The sequence below is a fragment of the Emydura macquarii genome, unplaced genomic scaffold (assembly GCF_026122565.2).
Source record: "Emydura macquarii macquarii isolate MOO-44397 ecotype Brisbane River unplaced genomic scaffold, CSIRO-AGI_Emac_v2 contig_1230, whole genome shotgun sequence".
Lineage (NCBI taxonomy): Eukaryota > Metazoa > Chordata > Testudines > Chelidae > Emydura > Emydura macquarii.
This window is the reverse complement of record NW_027131367.1, coordinates 7,288,812-7,312,381: the sequence shown is the minus strand read 5'-3', so window position 1 is coordinate 7,312,381 and position 23,570 is coordinate 7,288,812. Positions and strand designations below refer to the sequence as shown.

Sequence of the window (23,570 nt, the reverse complement as noted above, 5' to 3'; positions counted from 1 at the left end):
TTGTATTTCCTGGTATAGCATGGATGGAGCCTCTCAGACCAGTTACCCAGCCAGGATACTTCCAAATCACATCTATTTTTGTTCAGTAGAAATGTTGCTCAACTTCCCTCCTATCCCAAGAACTGCCCTTCTTAAATGTCTGAAAAGCAGTTAGCTCATCATAAATGCATTGTAAGTTGTTAATTACAATAATACTGAACAGTTCTCCAGCAACAATTAATAACCTTAAACTATTAACCGCAAAAATATTTATCTGAAAAACTGAAGGTTTTTGGCAGTCAGAAAAGCCCAATGTGCAGGTAAAAAGTTACCAATTTCATTTCTTATACCTGTAATCAATTCAGATTATAATTTTACATTCTAGTAAGCAAAATAAGGATTGGAGAAGGAAATTGAATAAAGAAAAGTTACCTAGTTTAACTATTGCATTTGTAGTGTGACTATCTAAATTACAATTACATTTATCTCAATTTGCTGCAATATGAAGTACAATTACCCACAAAAAAGAGGTCAACTAGAGATCAAAAGCAACAGTGGCCAAGGTTAGTATCTATTATCTTAAAAGCTTGGAGAGGTGCCAATTATACACAAGTGAGAGACAACATAAACTCTTTCATAAAACATACATTCTATTCCCTTCTAAGACATAGGTATAAAATAGCCTTAAGAGTTCAGATGCAATTCAGAGCACCTGCCCACACCTGTAACTCTGAAGAATTAACGCACTCAATTCTTACCTCTTTCATTCTGAGGTCCATAAAACAATTATTTCAGTATATTACCTAAGGAAAGTCAAGACTCATTCTGTTTCTAACAGAATTAATTTCAATCTTCTTAAATAGAGAGGTGATTTGTCCAAAATTATTTTTAAAAAATCGTATGTCAATCCTCTGAAGATGAATGGACCAAAAATGATTGAAAGAAATGTACCGCTTAACAAATACACATGAAGAAGAGTATTAAGAAAAAAAAGAGTTGAAAACACCAGGGATAAAGGAAGTTTACAGCTCTGTTCTGTCCAATATATTTTATGTATCTATGAAAATGAAGAAAAAGACATTTAACAAGAAGTAGAGCCCTAAGATTTGCTTCACTGTGGTAAAACCCTCCACCACTGAATGCTCTAGAGTAGAACAAACAATAAAATAAATTGATGATCTAATTACCAGATGGACAAAAATATATAATCTATGTGTGTGTGAATGAATTAATTACAGACAAATACATTTTAAAATAGATGGATATAATTTCCTTTTATATGTCAAGATCTACATTCTCTTTCCTAGAAGAGTTGATGACATCACAGACACCTAATACAGAACAAGGGCTGCATTCCCTGCTTTGCTTAGTTGTTTGTGATCTCAACATCTGTTCCAACACAGAAATAAGCAGCCTAATTTTAAATTCTGACAGGTTAAATAGATCAGATTTTATATAATCTATCTTTCAGTTCATCTTTAAAGGTGACCTGCATTGCATATTATTATTTTTAATATTGTATTTGTTCCCCTTTTTGCTTTTTTGTCATATATAAATGAGAACTAAAAGAGCAAAGTTTGTTTTTGTTTTTCAAGTACAAGGCTCTACTATTTTTTAAACCTTCAAAATATCAAGTTTCACTCTCCTCTAGTTTTGCTACACAGCTTCTTGAGGATCTCAGTTGTAGACTGGGAGCACTGTTAGGCCTTAAAAAGGTGTGAACAATTCATCTTTCTCCCAAGTGCTTATTAGGCACTGATATTTAATGATAACAAAAAGGTTTGAGACAGCGAGTAAAAATACCTTCCTGTAAGTGATCTCTCTCTTGTGATGTTATAATTTCACTAGTTTTTCAATTATCCATAACATTCTAAAACAGACAAAACTTAAATACCTACTACATAAAACAAAAAAAAGTGACACCAAAACTTTCTGGCCTTCTTCATAAGTAAAGCAGCAAGAATGGGGAAGGGGAGAAGTGCTTGTACCCTTTCTTGAAGGTTACCCTTTAATGCTCTGTAAACTGAACCTCCTTTGGACCTTGGTAAGTGAATTAACTCTAACAATCCACAAACATATCCAAGGATTAAAGATGTTTGCAAGATATTACGGATGTGTCCTGTTGTCTTTATGGACCATACACTACTAAGCACATTGTCAGAATAAAATAAATAAGTCATCTTTAGTGAGCAAAAATATAATGATCAAAGAGCAATAAATAATATGTTAAACCACATTTATGGGTAGTTACATATTTCAAACAAAACCACATAAAATGCATGTAGCTCTGCCACTGCACATCAGGGAATGTCTACACAGCAGCTGGGATGCGTAATTCCCAGTGTGGGTTCTCACTCTCACTCACACACACACACACACACACACACACACACACACACACACACACACGCTCTATTCCAACCAGTGCAAATATCCATGCAAGCGCAGTGGCAAGGACAGCAGTTCAGGTTAGGCACCCGAGTACAATCCACTTGACTCCCAGGGATGTATTCAGGCAGCTAGCCTGCCACTACAGCCACACTGCTACTTTTAGGCATTTGTTTGAACAAATCTAGCACATGTATGTCTACCAGTCCTGGGAATCACACCTCCCAGCAGCTGTGAAGACACACCTTCAGTCACGTCACACTTACATTTCAGGCACGGATAACCCCCTTCCCACCAAAAGTTGAAGCTGACAATGAGCACAATATATTGAGTGTTTTAGGCTGCAAACAGACATACTAGGATATAGTTAAAGGCCCCAAAACTAATCAAACACACCCAACCAGCCAAAAGACGACAAGTACAAACAGTCCTACCCAGTCTACCAAATATTTTGCTGTTCAGGATGCAGGGAGACACAGGACAGGAGAAGATACAGTTTTAATCACATATATGATGGATTTATGAACCAAACCAGTCTGAGGTTTAAAACTACTTCTGCTCAATGCTCATCCCATTCAGAGACGATGAATCATTTCCCATTTGGCAACACTTCTGCCTACAAGGCTGTCTTTTGTGAAGATTTCTCCTGTGTCCTTGTAATAGATTTGCTAATTTAGTACACCTGACTGAGTAAAACTATTATTGCCAGCTGTCAGACTAGACCTCGTCCTGTTTATCAGACACATCTGAATGATCCTGTTCTGTCCCAATCACAGAAACAGAATGCTCCTTACTAATCCCAGTGCAGTAAATTACTTTCTATTATTCTTGTTTTTCTTACCCTGCCAAAATAACAAAGCATCATAGATTTAAAGCAACAGCAAAATCAATTTATCTACAGCAGCTGGCTCATACTGGTTTATCTAATAACCACATGGTAAAAATAAAGTTAATAGTTGCTTTTCTGATCATTCTGTCCTTGATTTCCTGAGTTAGATAGAGATCTGAGTATTTTATACAAATTAATATGAGGTCACAGGGAATGTGCTCCAGTTTTTCAGACAACCCCTCCAAAACTCTTTGAAAGAGAAAGCAGAATGAAACAAAGTATTTTTTTTAAAAAAGTTCTCCATGTGTGTGTGAATAAAGGAGTGCATTTAATTCCTCTCTCTGTATAGACTATATCTTAAGAGGATAGAAAGGAGACAACAAAATATACATTTTAAAAACCTATCTGTAACAAAGACTAGAAGAGCCATTTGATAGCAGAACTCACTTCTGCTCTTTTTATTCTCTGCCAGTATAAAATTATCCATAAAAATCAAGCAAAACCCACCAATCCCATTTTAAAAATCAATATGTATTTAGAATTTTGCTTTCCAGCCTGTAGATGTCAGTTATGCAGACAAGAAGAGGTAGATGCTCTGCTTCCAGGGATCCTACAGTGCACAAAATGTCTGGGATCCATATCCAGTTATAATAAAAATACAAAAACTAAGCTGCTATTTTGATTTATTTGTACTCTTGCAAATATTTTAAAAGCCAATAAAGTATTCAAGTGCCGCCATCTCCACTAATGCCTCCTGGCCCAGTAGGATGAACAAGAATAAGCAGCAAAAATCAGGTGCGTTTTGTTGGGATTTTTTTTTTTTTTTTTTTTTTACACAAGCCTATTTTCTTCTCAAAACTCATCTTCAGACAGCCAAGAAATTGCACCTTTACCTCCAAGATTCTGTTAAAGTCCCAAAAAGTTTTGAACTTGCTCTTCCTGTTTGCTTGGCATGGCGAGCTCACATAGCAACCACCCAGCTGAGCACACTGGCTCCACACTGCAAACGTGCTCCTGCCTGGAGAACACAGGAGTTGGTGGATCTCCTGGGTCCATGGGGAGAGGAGGATGTGCAAGCACAGCTCTAATTCAGCTACTGGAATTTGCTCGGGGCGTGGAGGGGAAGGGTTATGATAGGGACACACAGCAGTGCCGTGTAAAACTCAAAGAGCTGTGGCAAGCATAGCAGGAGGCAAGGGAAGCCAATAGTTGCCTCTGGTGCAGAGCCACAGACATGCCACTTCTACGAGGAGGGGGCTGGGATCAGGGAGGTTGTGAATAGCTCCCCTGTTGAGCACCTCTTATAGCCTTGTGTTCATACACACAGCACAATACTGAAGGGCAGTGCAAGATCCATGCTTTTTGATACAGATGCCTGGCTCGCAAATCACCAGGGCAGTTGAAAAGCAGCTAGAAACCTTGTAAGATGCCAGTGGAAAGATGGGATTGAGAAACCTGCATCATGTGACACTGAATCCACCCCCATGAGGCATTGCAAACCCTTCCCAAACTCTGAGGCCAGTTGCATAGTGGGATAGCTACTGATGGTGCACTGCCCTCTATGTTGATGCAAGAGCTGCTACTGTGGATGCGTTCACCGACAAAAAGAGCATAGTGTAGACATGCAACAGTGGTTTAATTACACCGGTGGCTGCACGTCAAAGTAACTTAAGTCGACAACTTTCTAGTGTAGACATTGCCTCAATGTGAGTGAACTTTCAAGCGTAGACAAGACCTTTATAGTTGGATCACCTCTCATTGCACACCCTTTCTGGCAATAGGGACATAAACGCTGGTTGAATCCACATTTTAGATCACTAGGGCTAAGCTGTGAAGAGTATCCTCATTAAAGGGACCTCAGCTATGGTATTCAGTATAAGCAAGAGTTAGGTTATGCTCAAATCTTGCCACATTCTGGGCTACAGACAAGAATCTTGTTCAGTGGATCTCTCAAGTAACTCATAGTAAGGAATCTCTCACATAAATTAAATACAAGTTCATAAGAGCAGCTCAGTGGAACCAGTACAATCTTTTCATTCAATGTAAACTAGACAGACTACCAATTTTAAAACAAGTTAGTTATAGAGTTTCTATCTGATGACTGGAATTCCTTCTTTTTGTCTGTTAGAACAATTTTTTGTCAGTGTTTCATTTGGGTTTTTTTGGTTTTTTTTAAATAGTTTAAAATGAGAAAGTTATGGAAAGATAAAAACTAAAAGTAATACTGTAATAGTTGCTTTTATACATGTTTGTGGTATGCCAAAACCAATGAACTTGACATATATGAACACTAAATCTATATGCTAAATCTTGTACATTTCAAAAAGAAAGTTAAAAAGTAATATCAGATACTCCAAGTACTCTGAGTCCAACTACCAATTTGTGATTTTATAATCATTTTTTAAAAATGTTCTCTTCCTTGTTACACTGTGTTAAAGGCTGACATAGACAAGAAAGGAAAACTGGCTTGTACAGAAGAAACTATGAAAATAATTACACATAAAGTGCTGTCAAATGCACAAAGATATTTCCCCCCTAATCTTTCAGTTAAAGTAGCTTCTGACAGTAAAAAAAAATCATACATAAGTTCATTTTTAAGTTAAGGCGTACCCTGAATATGCACTATTATTTTAATCATCACAAATGACAGAATGCATGAAAATACTAAACCTCAGAGCATGTTTCTGGTGCACCAACAAATGTTAATTAAAAATATTGGAAAAAGTTTGAGAATTTGACTAAAAATTAGACAGAACAACAGTTCAATGCACTGTAGCCAATGTTTACACTTCAGTTCCCAACTATTTACTTTCCTCCTAATTCCACACACAAATCAGTTTGTCAAACAGAATAAAGATTGACGGCGCTTGTAATTTGGACCTAAATGGTATAAGTGTATTCTTGTAACTGTTGGAATGTCAGCTTTCCACAGAATGAAAATGTACAGATTGCATTTTCTTTACTAAGCGATGATCTACATAAAAGTGTTGGTTTTTTAAAGTCAGAAATCTGACAAACAGGAAATATCTTTCTGCCTATTACAGCCAGCTCAGACCCTTCACTCCAAACAGCAACGTCTTATTCCTTTCTCTCTCTTCTAGTTAGTAGCCAACCATAGCCACATATAGTGATGGTGTTAAAGGCCCTACAGACAAAAATAGGTATGCTGGATGTAAACTTTAATCATCTATGTCGACATATTTGGATGCTCAAAGACCTTAAACCATTCTAACAATAAATGAAAAAGTAAGCTATGAGAATTACTTTGGAACTCTTGCCATCTGGAGACAAATTCTAGACCCTTCAAAATTGACATTCATAACCCCGGTCTTTGAGAGTAAAGAGATTTAGATTCCTCAATGATTAAATCTCAGCCACACTTATGAATAAACAACTTTACTAGTGATAATCAACTGGTCTTATACTGACGAGCAGGCTGAGAAATTGTCTTTCTAAATAATGGTAACCTGATACAAAAATTTTCAGAGAAAGCACCTATAGCAAAAATTGGCATGAAGATTTCAGTTCAAGAAGTGGATACAGCATATCAAAACATTAAATAAAAAAAGCAAAGCAATTCAGGTTACTGAGCTCCTATTGCTGAATATAGAGAAAGTAGCTGAATAGAGAGAAAAATCTATACGGGTGAGAGTTCACACTTTTACTGACAATGGACACAATCTTGCAACTCTTACTTACGCAAGTTCTCCCATTAAAGTCCATGAGGCCTATTCAAGAGAGGGTTGCAAATATCAAGGCCGCTGTTTGCAAATCCTTCAGACTCAAAACATTGTGACAGTGCAACCTCACTTTCTTTTATGCACACACTAGTATCTTACATTTTGTCTCTTATGTTTATAATACACTGACATGTTAAAATGCAAACATGAGATTTCAATGCACAATATTCTTACTCTTATTTGTATTCACAAGTTTTGCTGTAGTGTCTTATCTCCACATTTGTTCCAATTGCTTGCCTGCTTTTTTAATAAAGCACCTTACTACTCACATCATGATCAAATGATGTCAAAATTCCCTATTTCTGCTACCATACCAAGGGCTTGAAAAGTTTACCCAACATATACTACTCTGAACACTAAGCCTATTATTCAGCATGATAAATACCTGGACTATCATGGCCCTACTGCTCCAAACTCCTCCCCAAGGCCACTCTACCTTCAATTTGTAGGAATACAACATTTTAAAGCAATTGTAACTTACTACATGTCTTGCTTTTGTTATTTCTTCTTTCCCTTTTTGCTTCACTCTACTTTTTCTTTCCTCCAATATACATTATGATGCAACTTTCCTTACAGTGTCTTCATTGGGCGCTTTTCTCTTTTTCTACTCTGACTCCACCGTGTATGTCTGACTATTTCCTCCACACTGTATTCGCCATCTTCTCCCCTATATTTTCTCTCTCCTTTCTTATCCCAAAATATCAGTTCTGAACTTATATTTTCTAACTCATATAATCACTCTCTCACACCTACTTCTATCCCCATATTCTACAGCCAGACACATTTCACACATTGAAAATTTTCCCAGTTTACACCAGTGCAGTGAATCTACATTAAAGGTTTGCACTTGTGCAGTTACATCAATATAGTTACACTAGTGACTAAAAATCCTCAGTTAAGGCCTTGTCTATTCAGGGGGGTTAATTCACAACGAGTTTCTGCATACTGCAGCCCAAAGACTGTTACAATGCTCAGATGGTAAGCCAACTCCTACCCACCCTGCTGCTAGGAAAGGTATGTGAATTCTCACTGGGGTGCTATCCTAGAGTGTTGATCTCTGGGTATAATGAAATGAAAGATGAAGGAGTTTACCCCATCGATCATGAAAACATAGCTAAAATTTGAAAACCCCTTAGGAACACTATTATTCTGAGCAGAGGTCCCAAGGGCACTGGATCTGTCCAGAGACTGGTGTATAGGGGAGTTCTCCGGACCTGGCTCCACGGCAGGTCAAAGGTTGTTCATCATGAGTTGCCTCAACTTCATCTCCCAATTCTCCCTCACCCTAGATTTAAGGGCAGACAGAAGTTGCACTTCTGTGGGATGAGTGACTCTCCAAGGCAGCAAATGCAGTTTGAGTGGCCATTGCTAACCAGGACAGCCTCCCAGCAAGTGAGGCAGTGTTTGAACTTCAGTGAGCTGGGCATTGCTTTTTCTAGAATTTCTTATTAGTTTATTGTGTTTCTTGCATATAGAGTATGGCATTCCTGTTTTTTTCTATAACTAGTCCTCACTTTTGGAATCTCTTCCTGATCTGCACAGAGGTCCTCGGTCCATTTGTCCCCCAGTGGGCTCACAACTATCTTGGTGGGTAGGAGACCCCTTCTCCCTGTCTGATTCATAGCCCTGGGACCTAACAGAGTTAGAAACGGAAGACTGTGAGCAGGCTGGGCACAACTCACCATCTGCCAAGACTTGGAAGGCCACATCACATATAGAGCACCATTTGGATTTGACCCAGTGCTCTCTGGGCTGCTTTGTCATGCCCGCAAGAGGCAGAGGACCTGGCAGGGAGATGCTGCAGCAGAAGCTCTGGCAGGGTTAAACCCCCTGAAGGGTTAACCAACTCCGGGTGGAGAAGGAATGCTGAGGAGGGAGAACACTTCTCCCTACTGCCCAAATACATGAGCAGAAAAATTAAAATAGAAAGAGTAAGGGCTGGAGCAAAAGAAACCATCACTGCTTGCTGCTGTGGAAGCAGGAAACCTGGCAGTGAGAAAGAGCAGTGGAGTGTTGCCAGAACATAAAGCACCAGAACACCAATCTGATTCCTTGAACTGCAGAAAGAGAAGAGCAGCCCAGATGTCAAGAACTATGGGAGATTCTGAGCTGCAGAAAACCCAAATGTATTTTGTGGAAATCTCCAAAAGTTTTTTTAAACTGATAAGATTAGAGAAATTTAAGAATGAGAAACTAGAAGATATCAAAGCAGATACTAATAAAACTTTGTACAACGAAATGCCACCACACAGAAAAAAGATTATTGGAAGAACATTCTGAAGGGAGAGGGAAGGAAAGAAAGGAATATTCACCTTCAATCCAAAAGGGAGCATGGAATAAGAACCACTATGAGCAGGCAAATCAATTTTGTGACACAATGACCCTTATATTTTTTTCCACTGAAAATCTATGCAAATAACCTTTTCCACAAAGACATTTCAGCTTTCTCCTTCTAGGGTGAAAGAGAAAGAATAACACTTTACAACTACATTTTGACCCAACTGTCGAGCAGAAAGCCATAACATGAAAAACTCTCCTGTAATGCAGAGCTACACTGGAGGATCATACATGACCCCAGGGTAAGCTTTAGCCACTCCTGAATTAGTGTAGTCTAAACAATTGAGCTTTTTTGTCAACAATGTGTATCTAACTATTTAAGGCCAACCTAATTCAAAAGTTATTGCATGGTACCCTGAGCTTACACAAAATTAGCATTTGCTTCCATAAGAACATATAGGGATTCAATATCTGCAGTAGTGCCAGTTATTTTGGCTAGATATCAAAAACAATTTGTTTCATAAATACACATGTATACACTTTACCAATGCTTTCTTATACAATAAATATGAAATATGTACCTTTGTGGAGTTTCTCACTTTATCCCAAGCTCTCAATTTATGTACTTTTATCAGTAATTTTTATGCTTGTTTAGAAATGCCATTTATTCAACCTATTTGAATTACGTCAGACAGCACTAAGATTCAACACAGATCTTTTAACTGTCTGCAGACTTGTTTTACTTGGATTTTATTGATCACTAAGAATCAGGAAATGGACAAAAGTTCCAAAGGGAAATAGACAGTGTCTTTGCCTTGTGATATGTTTTGGCTATTTATATTGAGAGCTACACTGCAATACAGAAGTAATAATAATTCTTCATGAAAAGAGAAAAAAGTATCATTTAAAAAAAATAAAAACCCATAGACCTTGCATGAGAACTTGGACTGTACCCTGCCTTTTCACTTGAGCCAATGATCTCTCAGCACACTTTGAGCCCAAGCATACAAGGATCTAGCTGCCACCTTCAACTCCTCCTAACCTTAACAGGACTTAGGAGAGGTGGTGCTTGGCATCTTGCAGAATGAGGCCATTTATATCTATTTAAAGGCACAGATTCTAAGAAACCTACAAACACATTACTTTCAATGCAAGGCAGGAAAACAAATTTTAATAAAATGTAGCAAATAAATTAGAACAATATACATATTTTTTTTGGTAGGTCTTGACAAAATGTAATCTATTGTTACCAGTTGGCTGAGTTATATCACAGTAAATGGCACAGGGCACAAGAGACTCCCTTCTATATGTTCCAGCCCAACTATGAGAACCTATTTCTGTCTTGCGCTTCCACTGTCAAAGTGCACACACGCTGGCAGTGCTACAGCTACACAGAGTCCCTTTAGCAGCTCAATTCCCACATCCACCTGCCAGCCTCTCCTACTCCACTTTACACTGTTCCAGTTCTCTCAACCACCCACCACTGCTATATCCACCCACCACCTCCTTTAGAAAGTTTCTAAGATACTATTGATTTATTCCTCCTTTCAGGAATTGAGTAGGGTTTGGGGTTTTTTTAAACAAAAAAAGGCATCATTAACACTGCTGCATAACGTGTTCAGCCCTGCATACAGTGTTCAGTGCAGAAATCTATAAGATCTAAAGCCTAAAAGATCTAGTAATTTTAATAGGCTGATTGGGAATAGATTTCATTTTCTCCAAATATGTTATGGATATAAACTATTTTCTAGTATCTTGTGTCTCAAAAATAAAAAAAATTATCTGAAAAAGTTCATTTTGAAAGCTTATATTAATAAGATTACATTTTAATTCTATTCCAACTCATGTTAGAATTAAAAACACCATTTATCCTTAATGCAGGTGAACATTTGCTATAAGTATTATTTTGGTTATGAACTAGAGAGTCCATACTTAATCTGGTATATTACATGAGCATGTCGAATTTTTCTTAATTTCCTGTAAACATTTAAAAATGTTTGCAAGTCATGATTATAATCACTCTTTCTCCTACCTTCACCTCCCTGCCCCCACATCAGAAATAAAAGACTATTTGTTTTAATATACATATTAACCTCAATTAACATCTCACCCCCAACTCAGAACAGACACAATTGCTCCCATTTAGACTCCTATCTACCCAACTGCAAATCAGTCAGTTAGGGATGTAAAAAGATGCAATTACAGACATAATTATTTGTGTCTTCATTTAACTGGATCAGCAATATTGCAAGATGAGTTGAGGCTAACTGAAAATTACAGACTTTGTATTTCAGTGTCTTGATAGTCCATCATGATCAATCAGTAAGTAATATGGTCCCAATCTTGCAAATGCTTATTCACATGCTGAATGTTAAGAATGTGTGTAATTATTTGCAGGATATTGACATATCTACTGTGATATGCAAGGAGTTACGTATGAGAACACAACCCCTACGTGTATCTGTACATTTGATACGCAAGCTTCTTTTGAATGGACTTCAGGATCCATACTCATCCCATTACACAATTCAACTCAATCATCTTTGTGAATGCCATTTACCTCTAGTTAAGTCACTCTATTAAAAATCAATAAAAACACAGGGAGGAAATAAAGTAACATTTCAGCACCAGAATCCTGACACTAACAGTATTTTACCAGTACATTAGAGATGCATATAATTTGATCATTGTTAACATTTTAACATCTGTTTTCAGAATGAGTAATCGTATCAGCATTCTTTCACATAGCTCTAACCTCCAGTGAGAATTAATGTAGTATTTATTCTTAGGCTGTGCTTGGGAATGCTCTTAGAAATTCTTTTGCCCTATACATGGTTCTGTTTTTAAAATTAAAAAGGATGCACAGACATCCATTTAATTTTCCCACTTGTTTAAGACAATACTGTTGCATTGCTTCATTCAAGCATCACCGAACTGCCAGCCACTGACAAAGGCACCAAAAAACATGGTTGCTGTGGCTGTCTTCTATTTATTTCTGCAAGAAAGCCATTTTTATTAGTTGTGTTAAACATTAATTTTCTGGAATGATTCCTGGCAAATTCTTAACAGGATATAGACCTATAATCTTATATGTTGCTACTTTTTCCTTTCATTTTCAGAATTGTGCAAATGTGAAGAAGGAGCCATCTTACTGTTAAACTATACATTCCATTCACTTTCAGAAATGGAAGGTGGTATAAAGGCCTTCCAGCTTGAGTTTCACTTGAAATAAAAAGTAAAAAGTATTGATCATTTATGAGAGAGTTTGTTACCGAGTTTGACATTTAAGGTAAAAGCACTTTTAAGATGACAATTAAAACCTCTGGCATATTAAAGTATTTCTAAATGGAGTCACAGATCAAATGTGCAAGTGAATATGAAACTGAAGACCACAGGATCCAAAAGGTACCCTGGGATCACAACCAATCTCTAGTATCAGAAGGGCTAATACAGAATTTTACTTTCAATAAATATACATTAAGAAGAGAGAGCATGCCCCAGGGGCTGGGCACTAGACTGGAAGTCAAAAGACCAAGGTTCTGTTCACAGCTTTGTCAGTGGTTTCCTTTGCAATCTTGGGCAAGTCATTTCCCCGTTCTACATCTCAGTTTCCTCCTCCTGGAAACCGAGATAATGCTTAGCCAGCTTTGTATTGAGCTTGGATATCTCCAGATGAAGAGTTCAATATTTGTTACAAATATTCTTATCTAACCTTGTGGTGTAAACATCTAATGTTTGAGTAGCAAGGGAAAATTATTTACCTTGCATTTCTACTTCTTTGATGATATAATCACTGAGGGCCCTATTTTTAGATCTCAAACCTCCAGTGCAAGACAGGTTGGGAACTCCTCAGTTCTTCATTTTTTGAGGGATTTATAATTGGGCCCCTTCACCTCATTCTCGCCTAACCCACTCAACCATTGTCCAGTCCAACTCCCAGTACCCCACTGCACTAACATTTTCAATCAGCTCCGAGGTATCAGATCAAGTACTGAGCTCCATGGGGAATGGGAATATTGTGAAGGCAATACACTTCGACTCTGGGGAAAGAATGATCTCAGCCATCATGACAACACATAGGATTCCTGAGGGAATTCTGCACCAAAAACTTAAATATTCTACATACAATATTTTAAATTTCTGCATATTTTATTTTTCACAACACCACAATATAATCACGCCATTGTCAATTATTTTGATAATGTATTTCAAAATATCTGTCAGCAAGTATGTCTAAAGACAACAAAAAATATTCCGGAAATGTTTTTGGACAAATAGATTCCTTACTAGCCATATCAGCACATCTATATGGCTCCACAGAGCAGATGGCAATACTAATATTTCCATGAATGTGAAGCACAGAAGACTGTAAGGGTATGTCTACAGAGCAAAGGAAAACCCCCAGCTGGCCCGTGCCAGCTGACTCAGGCTTGCGGGGCTCAAGCTGTGGGGCTGTTTCCTTGCTGTGCAGACTTCTGGGCTCAGACTAGAGCTGGCATTCTGGGACCGTCTTACTCTGCAGAGTCCTTCACTCCTAAGAATGTGTTGCCCTGTAGGGTATATCTACACAGCGAAGTAAAACCCACGGCTGGCCTGTGCCAGCCATCTCTGGCTTGCGCAGCTTGGGTGCAGGGATGTTTCTTTGCTGGGTAGACTTCCGGACTGGGGCTGGAGCCCAGGCTCAGGCCATGATCCAGCACAGCACTTTAATATGTGCCAACATAAAGTTCAGCACCTGGGTATCCCCATTAAAACTAATGCTTTGCCAGATTGCAGCTTTAGTGAATGGGATGGCTAAATAGTACTCAGAAATGTCACTGGACTAGAATTGAAATTGTTGCAGACAATAGATTAGAAAGGCAGTGAGAGTGGAGGCTCCAGCAAGGCAGAGGGGAGCACAGGCCACTGACTGCACGGAGGTGGGGGATCACCCTACAGTCCCACGCACCACTGGGACATGGACTTGTGGTGACAAGGCTGCACCCAACCCTGACTCAGCAGAAGGGCTGGGCCTGGCCAAGAAACACCTCGGGGCCCTGCCCCTCCACGCCAGGCAAACCGTGACAGTGAGCGAGAGGGAAGAGTCCCACAGCATGCCCTGCCCCGCCCAGCCCCCCAAGACAGTGATTTACATCTCCTTGGCTGCTTCTGACACCCAAATCAGGCACACCTGCTCAGGAACGCTGCCTGGAAGGGGCATGTGAATCAATTATTCTGTGAGAAAATAGTAAAATTTGCAGGGGACATTAATTCTGCATTTGCACAGTGGCACAGAATTCCCCTAGGAGTTACATTGGGAGACAGGCTGTTGTATGTGTCAAGAATACAGAATTTTATAGATGACCACAAACATCTTGAATTACACCCACAAGAAGCTACGAAGTCACTGCAGTGCTTATAGTATAGAAGTAATGTACTCATCCCATTGGAGGCATGAGACCACCACATTCTGTGCCAGCTGACATTTCAAAGTGGGTCTTCAAAGCCCTTGAATCATTTTTGTGGCTCTATTCTGCACCCCGTCCAATTTTTCAAAATCCTTTTAAAAATGGCAACCCAAGAACTGTACATAGTATTCTGTATCAATCTCACCAGTGCCGCAAATAGAGGTAAAAATCACCTCTCTGCCACTAACTATTCCCCTGTTAATACATCCAAGGATCACATTAACCCTTTTGCCCCAGCATCACACAGGAAGCTCATGTATAATATTGCATTTGGCTATAAAAAAAAAAAACAACACATTTTGCTTGAATTGGCCCCGTTTGCCAAGAAATCCTAATCACTCTGTACGACTACCCTAGCCTCATCATTCTTGACCATTCTTTGTGTCATCTGCAAATTTTATCAGCAGTGATTTTATGTTTATTTCCCGATCATTGATGACGACATTGAATAGTCGGGGCTAGTAGCAAGCCCTGCAGAACTCCACTAGAAACACCCTCACTTGATGATGATTCCCCTCTGTCAGCTATTTAACAAGTGCTTTATTGACATTGTACACAATTTTTTTAATCAAAATGTCATGTGGTACTAAGTCAAATGCCTTACAAAAGTCTAAGGGTGTGTCTACACTGAAGAAACCTGCAGCAGTGAGTCTCTGAGCCTGCATCAACTAACTCAGGCTCAAGCTACAGAGCTAAAAATAGCAGCATTTCTCTGGGGCTGGAGCCCAGGCTCTGAGACCCTCCCCCCTCACTAGATTTCAAAGCCTGGACTCCAGCCTGAGTGAGAATATCTACACTTCTGTTTTTAGCCCCATCATATCAGATCCATGAGCCCAAGTCATTGATCTGGACTCTAGCAGTATGTCTACACTGCAATTAAAAACTTGTAGCTGGCCTGTGGAGGCTGACTCAGGCTCACACAGCTCAGGCTAAGGGACTGTGTAATTGTGGTGTAGATGCTCAGGCTTGGGCTAGAGCCCATGTTCTGAGATCCTGGAAAATGTGAGGGTCCCAGAGCTTGGGCTAGCCCAAGCCTTAACATCTACACTGCAATTAAACAACCCCTTAACCCAAGCCGAGGTCAGCTGGCACAGGCCAGCCGTGGGTATCTAATTGCAGTGTAGACATACCATAATACCTGCTGCCAGAGTGGATGGGGGGCAGTGTAAGTATGCTGTAAATATATATCAATGCAGTTACCTTTATTATATTACCTATATTATTTCTATGCAGTTACCTTAATCAACCAAACATGATCCTCCTCATTATAGACATGACAATATTGAATGAGAAACTCTCCTACCCCTATACACAGATTCTGTTCCACCTTCATGTGAAGCTAACTGGAGTTTATGATTTGTGTTTTATGGAACGCACACGATACAAGTAAGTATTTTACTATATATTGGAGCTTTGGTTTAGAAAAGTTGTTTTTGAAAGATTTGTAGATAAAAGGAAAAGGTATTAAATGCTGTTAAACCCACAATAAAAAGGAAGAAAACATTTTTGAGGAATATGTAACTAAAATATAGATCTCTGGTTTGCCTGTATATAACGCAAAGTTTAAACATTTTTAGCACTTCATTTTTAGTCTTCATTTAAGTTAACTCATTGCAAAAACAGACACTTATAGGATTCCATATTCCTTTTTAAACTAACAAAATTCAAAGTATTTCCCCCCCCCAACAAATAATTTCCTCTATAAATATTACAATATCAGTTCACAGGAACTCCTATTGTGATGCTGTGCAATGATTTGATGCATAGGATTTTTTGGTTCAGCACTTTATACCCTATTGTGAAATATAATGCCACTTTTGGGTTAAAAGAAGGTAACATTTCACAGAAACAACAAAAGATGCACTGAAACAATAGTAGAGACTGTCAGTTTTACAGAAAGAAAACAAAAATAGTTAGACCATGTCTATATGTACAGCTCTGCAGCAGCACAGCTATACTAACACAGCCTGCCACTGCAACAGGTCTGATGAAGATGCTCTGTGCCGACAGCCCAAAAAAACCCAACCCACACCTCAGAGTGAGAAACTCTCCCGCCAACATTGCGCTGTGCACACAAACGCTTATGTCGGTGTAACTTACATCACTCAGGGAGGTGGAATATTCACAATCTTGAGCAACGTAAGTTCTGTCAACATCGGCTGTAGTGTAGACACAGCCTTAGATCCAACTTCTTTTTTTCATGTTTTTACCAAATCTCTGACTTCGGGGCTCCTGAATGGGTATGGTAAATAAGGGTGAGAACGTCCTCCACCAACTTCCCCATGCTCCCCAGACCTAACTGTACCTCATTCCTGACCCAAAAATGCACTTGTATTCCATTTCTAGTTTTTTCCCTGAAAAAGATTACCAAAAGATTTCCCTGAAAAAGATTACACCATCCCACAAATACCACACAAGTTGGTATCATGTAGCCACAAAGGTCTAAGCTAAGGCCATCAAACTCACTTTACTTATCCCCCATTCCGAATACAAATCCAGGATCTACCACAAGAAGATAGATTATGCACTAATTGACAGCTTTCATTTAACTTAATATATTTTGGTGACATTTTTCCAATCTCCAAACTGATGTTTCTTTTTAATTATTTCTGCTTGATAAAAAATAGCTAGCCTGATGTGTTTCATTTACGCAGATATTCTTGAAAACCCAGGATTTCCATATTTTCAAAACTATACAACAGACACTTAGTCCTTGAAGATGAGTGCTATGATCTTGCCTCCTCCACACCTCCACTAAGAAGTAATACTATATTCCGCATCAAAGCCTGAATCCCAGTTTTCTAACAATACAGAGCATTCACCTCCTCATCAAAGAATTCATTAGAATGACAACTACTAAAAATCACATAAAATCACATTAGAATTTAAGTGGGGTGAATGATGGTGTTTTGATCAGTGTCACCAAGACCTGGCCTACACTGGCGACGTAGGTCGACATAAAGTCACTTATGTCGACCTACGTACATCTGCGTCTACACTGGCACCACTGTTAATTCGAATTAAGTCGCCTCGAAAATCTGCAAGTGGCGTAGCACCTAAATCGAATTTGTTAATTCAATTTAATGTCAGTGTAAACGCAACTGCACTGAAATCGAATTTATTGGCTTCTGGGAGGTATCCCACAATTCTCCGTTTTGACCGCTCTGGACACTCACGCTGTGCTGCTCTGTGGTCACACTATCAGGAAATGTCCCCTCCCTTCAAGCCCCGGGAATGTTCACAAATAAAGTTAAGCATCATTTTAACACGTTTCTTTATTAAATCATATCTTGTTCTGAAGGGATTTGGCAGGTACAGATATCGATTGGGGGGGGGGGGGTGGTTCACCAAAGGCAAACAACATACAGGAATGGAAATCAGTTATGTATCTCATTGCAGAACCTGGTTTTCAAAGCTTCTCTAATGCAAAGCGCTACGTGGTTAGCTCTCAGCATAGTGCTGGCATCTGGCTGCTCGTAATTGGCGGCCAGTCATTCTGTCTCCACAGCCCAACCCTGGGGGAACCTCTCACCCTTCGCTTCACACACATTATGAAGAACACAGCATGCAGATATCACTGAAGGGAGGTTCTTCTCAGTCATGTCCAACCTAGTAAGGAGACTCCTCCATCTACCCTTTAACGCCCAAAGGCACATTCTACAACCATTCTGCTTAACCTCTGATTAAAACACTCCTTGTCGCTGTCAAGGTGACCGGTGTACGGCTTCATTAGCCAAGGAAGCAAGAGGTAAGCAGGATCCTCCAGAATCACTATGGGCATTTCCACAACCCCAATTTGAATTTTTTGGTCTGGGGAAAAAAGTGCCCACCTGCATATTAGAAAACAGCCCAGAATTACGAAATACGCGCATCATGCACCTTTCCAGACCACCCCACACAGATGTCGGTGAAACGACCCCTGTGATCCACAAGCCCCTGCAGGACAATGGAAAAGTACCCCTTGCGGTTTATGTACTCGATTGCTAGGTGGGCAGGCGCTAAGATAGGGATGTTGCGTCCCATCAATGGCCCCTCTACAGTTTGGGAACCCCATCGTGGCAAACCCTTCCACTATGTCCTGCACATTTCCCAAAGTCACTACCCTTCGTAGAAGAAGTCTATTGATGGCCCTGCATACTTGAATAACGGCGGTGCCCACTGTAGATTTACTGACTTCAAATTGATTCCCAACCGAGCTGTAACAGTCTGGGGTTGCCAGCTTCCACAGAGCGATGGCGACTCTCTTCTCCACCATCAGAGCTTGTCTCAAGCGAGTATTCACGCGCTTCAGGGACAGGGCCAGCTCCAAGCACAGTTCCAGGAAAGTTGCCTTTCGCATACGACAGTTTTGCAGCCACTGATCATCATCCCACAGCTGCATAACGATGCAGTCCCACCAGTCTGTGCTTGTTTCCCTGCACCAGAACCGGAGCTCCACGGAATGCAGATGATTCGTTACAGCCTGCAGCAATCGGGAATTGTTTTGCTCGATGGCTTGTAGCAGGCAGCCTCAGTGGCATTGCTGTTGTGTGTGCTTTGGCTTCTTGCTCTACTTCGAAAATACTCGATAAGCCGCAATGTATTTGTAACGCTCACAATAACAGTGCAGAGTTGAGCTCGCTTCATGTCTCTGCAGCAATGGTGAGGGCAGGGAGTTAAAAACGGTGCAAAAATACTTTTCCTGTTTGTTTGGGGGGTGGAAGAAGGGAAGGGGAAGCAGCATTGCATCATGGGACGATGACACTCATCCCAACAGCCACCGCGGCTAGTTGCACTGTGGGATAGCTACCCACATTGCACTGCTTTGCAGTTCAAATTAAGAGTGCTCAGTGTAAACACAGGAGACCTGCGCAAACAATGTAGTGTATACAAGCTGCTGCGACTTCTAAAAATTGGCTGCTGAAAGTCGACTTACAGTAAGCCGACTTCACTCGGCAGTGTAGACATGGCCCTAGACATGCTCTGAGCAGGATTAGATAAAATGATGGTTAAAATGCCAGTGGCTGCAGGAGCCCTGCCTATACTGCAGTTCCGATAGGAAGAGCTAAATCAGTGATACCCATAGTGGGAAATGTTAAGGAAAAACGTCTAGAGAAGACACAGCCTTAGAACTAGCTTCTGAGCGGACATTAGTCTGAGTTACACTTGTGTAAATGAGATTAGAATCCAGCATTTACTCTTTTCACTAATATTTTTAATTTAAAAGTGTATTTGACTATATTTAATATTTTGACAGTTATCCTGCAACTTTCTAGCTCAAGACCATGTATAATACACCAATGTATATGTCAGTAAGGGGTTAGGAGATATTTATCTTCATTTGTCTATCATGAAAGCAAAAGATCAATAACTTTAAAAGAAACTTATAGCTTAGATACACTGTAAGCTAACTAAAAAGTTACTAGAAGTATGCCATCACAGTGGTTTTTCCCCTATTATGGAACCCAGACCTAAATAAACTGTTAAACACTTAGTGTAAAGGTATGCCAAACATTTCTCAGAACTTTCTTAAGGTCCCAACAAAGACTCAACCTTTTCTGCAAAATGAGGCCTAGGTTAAATATTTTATTTGGCTCCTCAAGATGGACTGAGAAGTTGGGCATGGGCTCCAGATCAGTTCTTGGACTCATATCAAACACTATTCTGTCATTTATTCAGTCAGTCAAAACAACGTTTTCCATCTAAACCTTTAATGTTTATGTCCTGAAAATCTACTAATTGAATCCAGTTCCTGAAATCCACTTTTAGAATCTACACCAGCCATTATCAGAGATAATGAACAAAAAAGAAATAAGTACTATACACTGATTACAAAATTAATCCTATCAATGTTCAAGCCAAAACAGAAGACCGCTAGTTTCACAAAGCCAAAGAAAATTAAGATTAAATAACACGTGTCAGATTTAGAGAGCAAATTACTTTAAAAAACACTGGAATATAAAGATTTTAATTCCAAACAATTTTAGCATTTAAGAGTTGACTGCTTTTCCAATCAAAAAGGGTAATCAAAACCACACAGAGTACTTCAGACTATTCCCAAGCAAGAACTGACGTCAGTTCAATTAATAAAATTCAATTCAACACTTGTACCAACTTTCCTTAAGTATGTAAAACTTCCTTATAACAACTGACCTTATGTGTAAATCAGTTACAACTAATGAAAGCACAAAATACCTCAATATATCAGATTTATATTAAAAAACTGACTGATGCTTCATGCAAATCTCTGAAAATCAGAGTTGCTCAGTACCAATTCCAAACAGTTGTTAAGGCTGCAAGATGCTTTCTGAAGACAATTTTGTGGGTATCTTCTTTTCAGTATTTCTCTTCCCATGTTTTATTAGCAAGGACATATGCTCAAAAACATTATCTTTGTTTCTTAAGAATATACTTGCTCTTTCTTTGAACTGAATGCATCATAATTGTACACTTTACTAAAATTCAATAAATAATGTAACTGAAAAAATATAATTTACCCCTGCTGCTTATTTCTTAACCACAATCATAACCTTCTGCAACGTGTCTATGTTGTCACAGACAAAACATTATGTCCCTAGATCTTTAATAAAAGGAAGAGAGATCCAGAGGTGAAAAAGGACAGTTCCTAAAACAGATTTTTGTCCAGTTTTCCACTAGGCCATAGCAGATTTATGAAGTTATTAAAAAATAGTGGTCAGAGAAACTAAACTATCAGTAAAACAATCAGCCATAAACACAAAAGCACAGAACAGTATTTTAAAAACTAACACTGTCCCACACATCAATCCAGCTACACTCATTGCAAAAGTGTATTTCTAAGGAGTTCAGCACATGGGTACTATAATGGTCCTGCATAAAAACTCAGTTACATGATTAATCCAAATAAATTCCAAAGTGTAATGTAGCAATTATTAAGTAATTATAAGGAAAAATCTACAGTAGTCTAGAAAATAACTATTTTTCTCTCTAATTAGATTTTAAAAATTAAATGCAGTTTAAAACTTTAAATTTTTAGCATTAGAAGTTAAACTGGAAATGCTGTGCATGCCATTCAAATTACATAACTTCAAAAATGCAGTAACTATTTTTAGACTTTTTTAAAACAACTAATTTATTTTGCAAAGCAGAGCCATTAACCTGGTTCAATAAGTTGCTGGAAGATTAAAAATATTTTTAATATTTGTTTTAAGTCTTGTTTTGCACCCGAAATTGTGACTTCAGAGCATGAAAATACATGTTTTAAATTCACTACTTTCTTGCAAATCTTCAGTGATTATTTTTCAAAGGCAGTCAAGCTTTATCCATATTTATAAACATTTCTCCAGATTCATCTGTCTACTTACATTACCCTCTTTACTACAAAAGCAAGTATTTAGAAATAATGTCTTTCTTCCTTCCCAGCATGTAGATTGAAATTATTTGTGTGTATTGTATACATAAAAATAAACTTTGTTAAAGGCCCAGGTATTTTCTTTATAATAGGAGGAATTATATCAAACGAATTGTCTACAAACTCAACTAGGAAGTCAAGGAAGTTGACTTGAAAACAGCAACACAAAAGATCAAAACAAAGGGTACAAAGGGCCTGATAGCTGGTTTCACGATTACACAGAAAAGACAGTCGCAGAGGCTGAGAAACAACCTCATGTACCCTAGTTACTAAAAAGTTACAAAGGTCTCCTGCCCCCCCCCTTCCCTAAAAATTACAACTATTCCAAAGAGAGATCTGGCACGTTACAGCCTTCAGTTAGGACGTGCAGTGAACTCAGGTTTAGTCTGGATTCTGGAGACATGGAGGTGCAGGGCACTTGTCCCTCCACCCCACACACGCTGCCCAGGGCTCCCCCTCTCCTAACCCAGGCGTGTTTACGATTGAGAGTAAACAATCCGGTTTGAGAATCGATGCCACTCGGACCCCTCAGCAACCCGCCCCCTGGCCTTGCAGCGGAGAACCGGGGCTGGGAGGAGGGGGGGGGGGGAAGAGTTTACTTTTTCCTGCGGCCTGAGTCTTCCAGCTCCAGGTTCAATCTCAAATACACATGGAGGGACTGGAGCTGCCCGATCCCACCCACCCCTCCAGCTGGGCTTGCGGCGGTCAGGAACCAGAGACAGGGCCGGGACTCCCCAGCGTCTCCCCCTCGGTTCTTCCCTGTCACCCCGCACCCCCATCTCCGCTCCCCCCATCGCCCTCCACGCTGCACCGGCTCGCTCGCCTCCCCCCGACCCCCCACCTTAGCCTGTCTCCCCACAACAGCCCCCCGCCCCCCAACTCGGCCGCGACCCTCCTGAACCACCTCCCCCCCTTCTCCCCACACACAGCCCCGTACGCCCCAAACCAGGCTCCCCCGCCAGCCCCCAACCTCCCCACAACGCCCGGCTCTGGGCCCCCCCCGCCAGCCGCCTCACGGCCTTCCCGCTCCCTCCCGCCCCTCGCCCGCGGCGGAGCAGACCGGAGTTCGGCGGGCCCCGGGCTCGGCCCCGGAGGCTCCCCGCCACCTCCTCACCTGTCAGGCGCAGCTTGACGGGCCCGTTCCTCCGGGCCCCCTGGTTGGACATGTCCCCGGCTGCTCCTGGGGCTCGGCGCTGCCTTCGCCGGGGCTGCCCCTGCCTCTCGGGCTGAGGGGGGGGGGAAGCAGACGCTCTAATGGAGTCGGGCTGGGCGCTCAGGGCAGCGGCGGCGGCGGCCGCCGGACGAGGAGAAGCCCGGATGTGCCCAGTGTCGCCATAAGCGGGGCCAGCGCCGAGGAGGAGGCGCGGCCGCCGCCGCCTTCCCCCGCCCCCTGCCCGGGGCCCTGGCAGCGAGCACAAAGCCGGGGACAGCGCCTACCGCCGGCCGCCTCCCTCCCTTCCTCCCTCCTCCGGGACTGGGCCTTGGACCCCGCCTAGCCCCCAAGGGGGGATGATGCCCCCCCCCGGTGTCCCTGCAGTTCC

At 40.5% G+C, this 23,570-nt stretch overlaps 1 protein-coding gene across 4 annotated transcripts in view; it reads right to left on the bottom strand.

Annotated features, from left to right (window-relative positions):
• Window positions 1-23,362, bottom strand: part of SMURF2 (SMAD specific E3 ubiquitin protein ligase 2) — a 94,348-nt gene extending 70,986 nt beyond the window's left edge. For all 4 annotated transcript variants that reach the window (XM_067547342.1, XM_067547343.1, XM_067547344.1 and 1 more), the window contains exon 1: window positions 23,144-23,362. In XM_067547342.1, the coding sequence (XP_067403443.1) occupies window positions 23,144-23,195 (52 nt within the window). In that variant the 5' untranslated portion in view covers window positions 23,196-23,362. The remainder of the gene's footprint in view (window positions 1-23,143) is intronic.
• Between the last annotated feature and the right edge of the window lie 208 nt (window positions 23,363-23,570).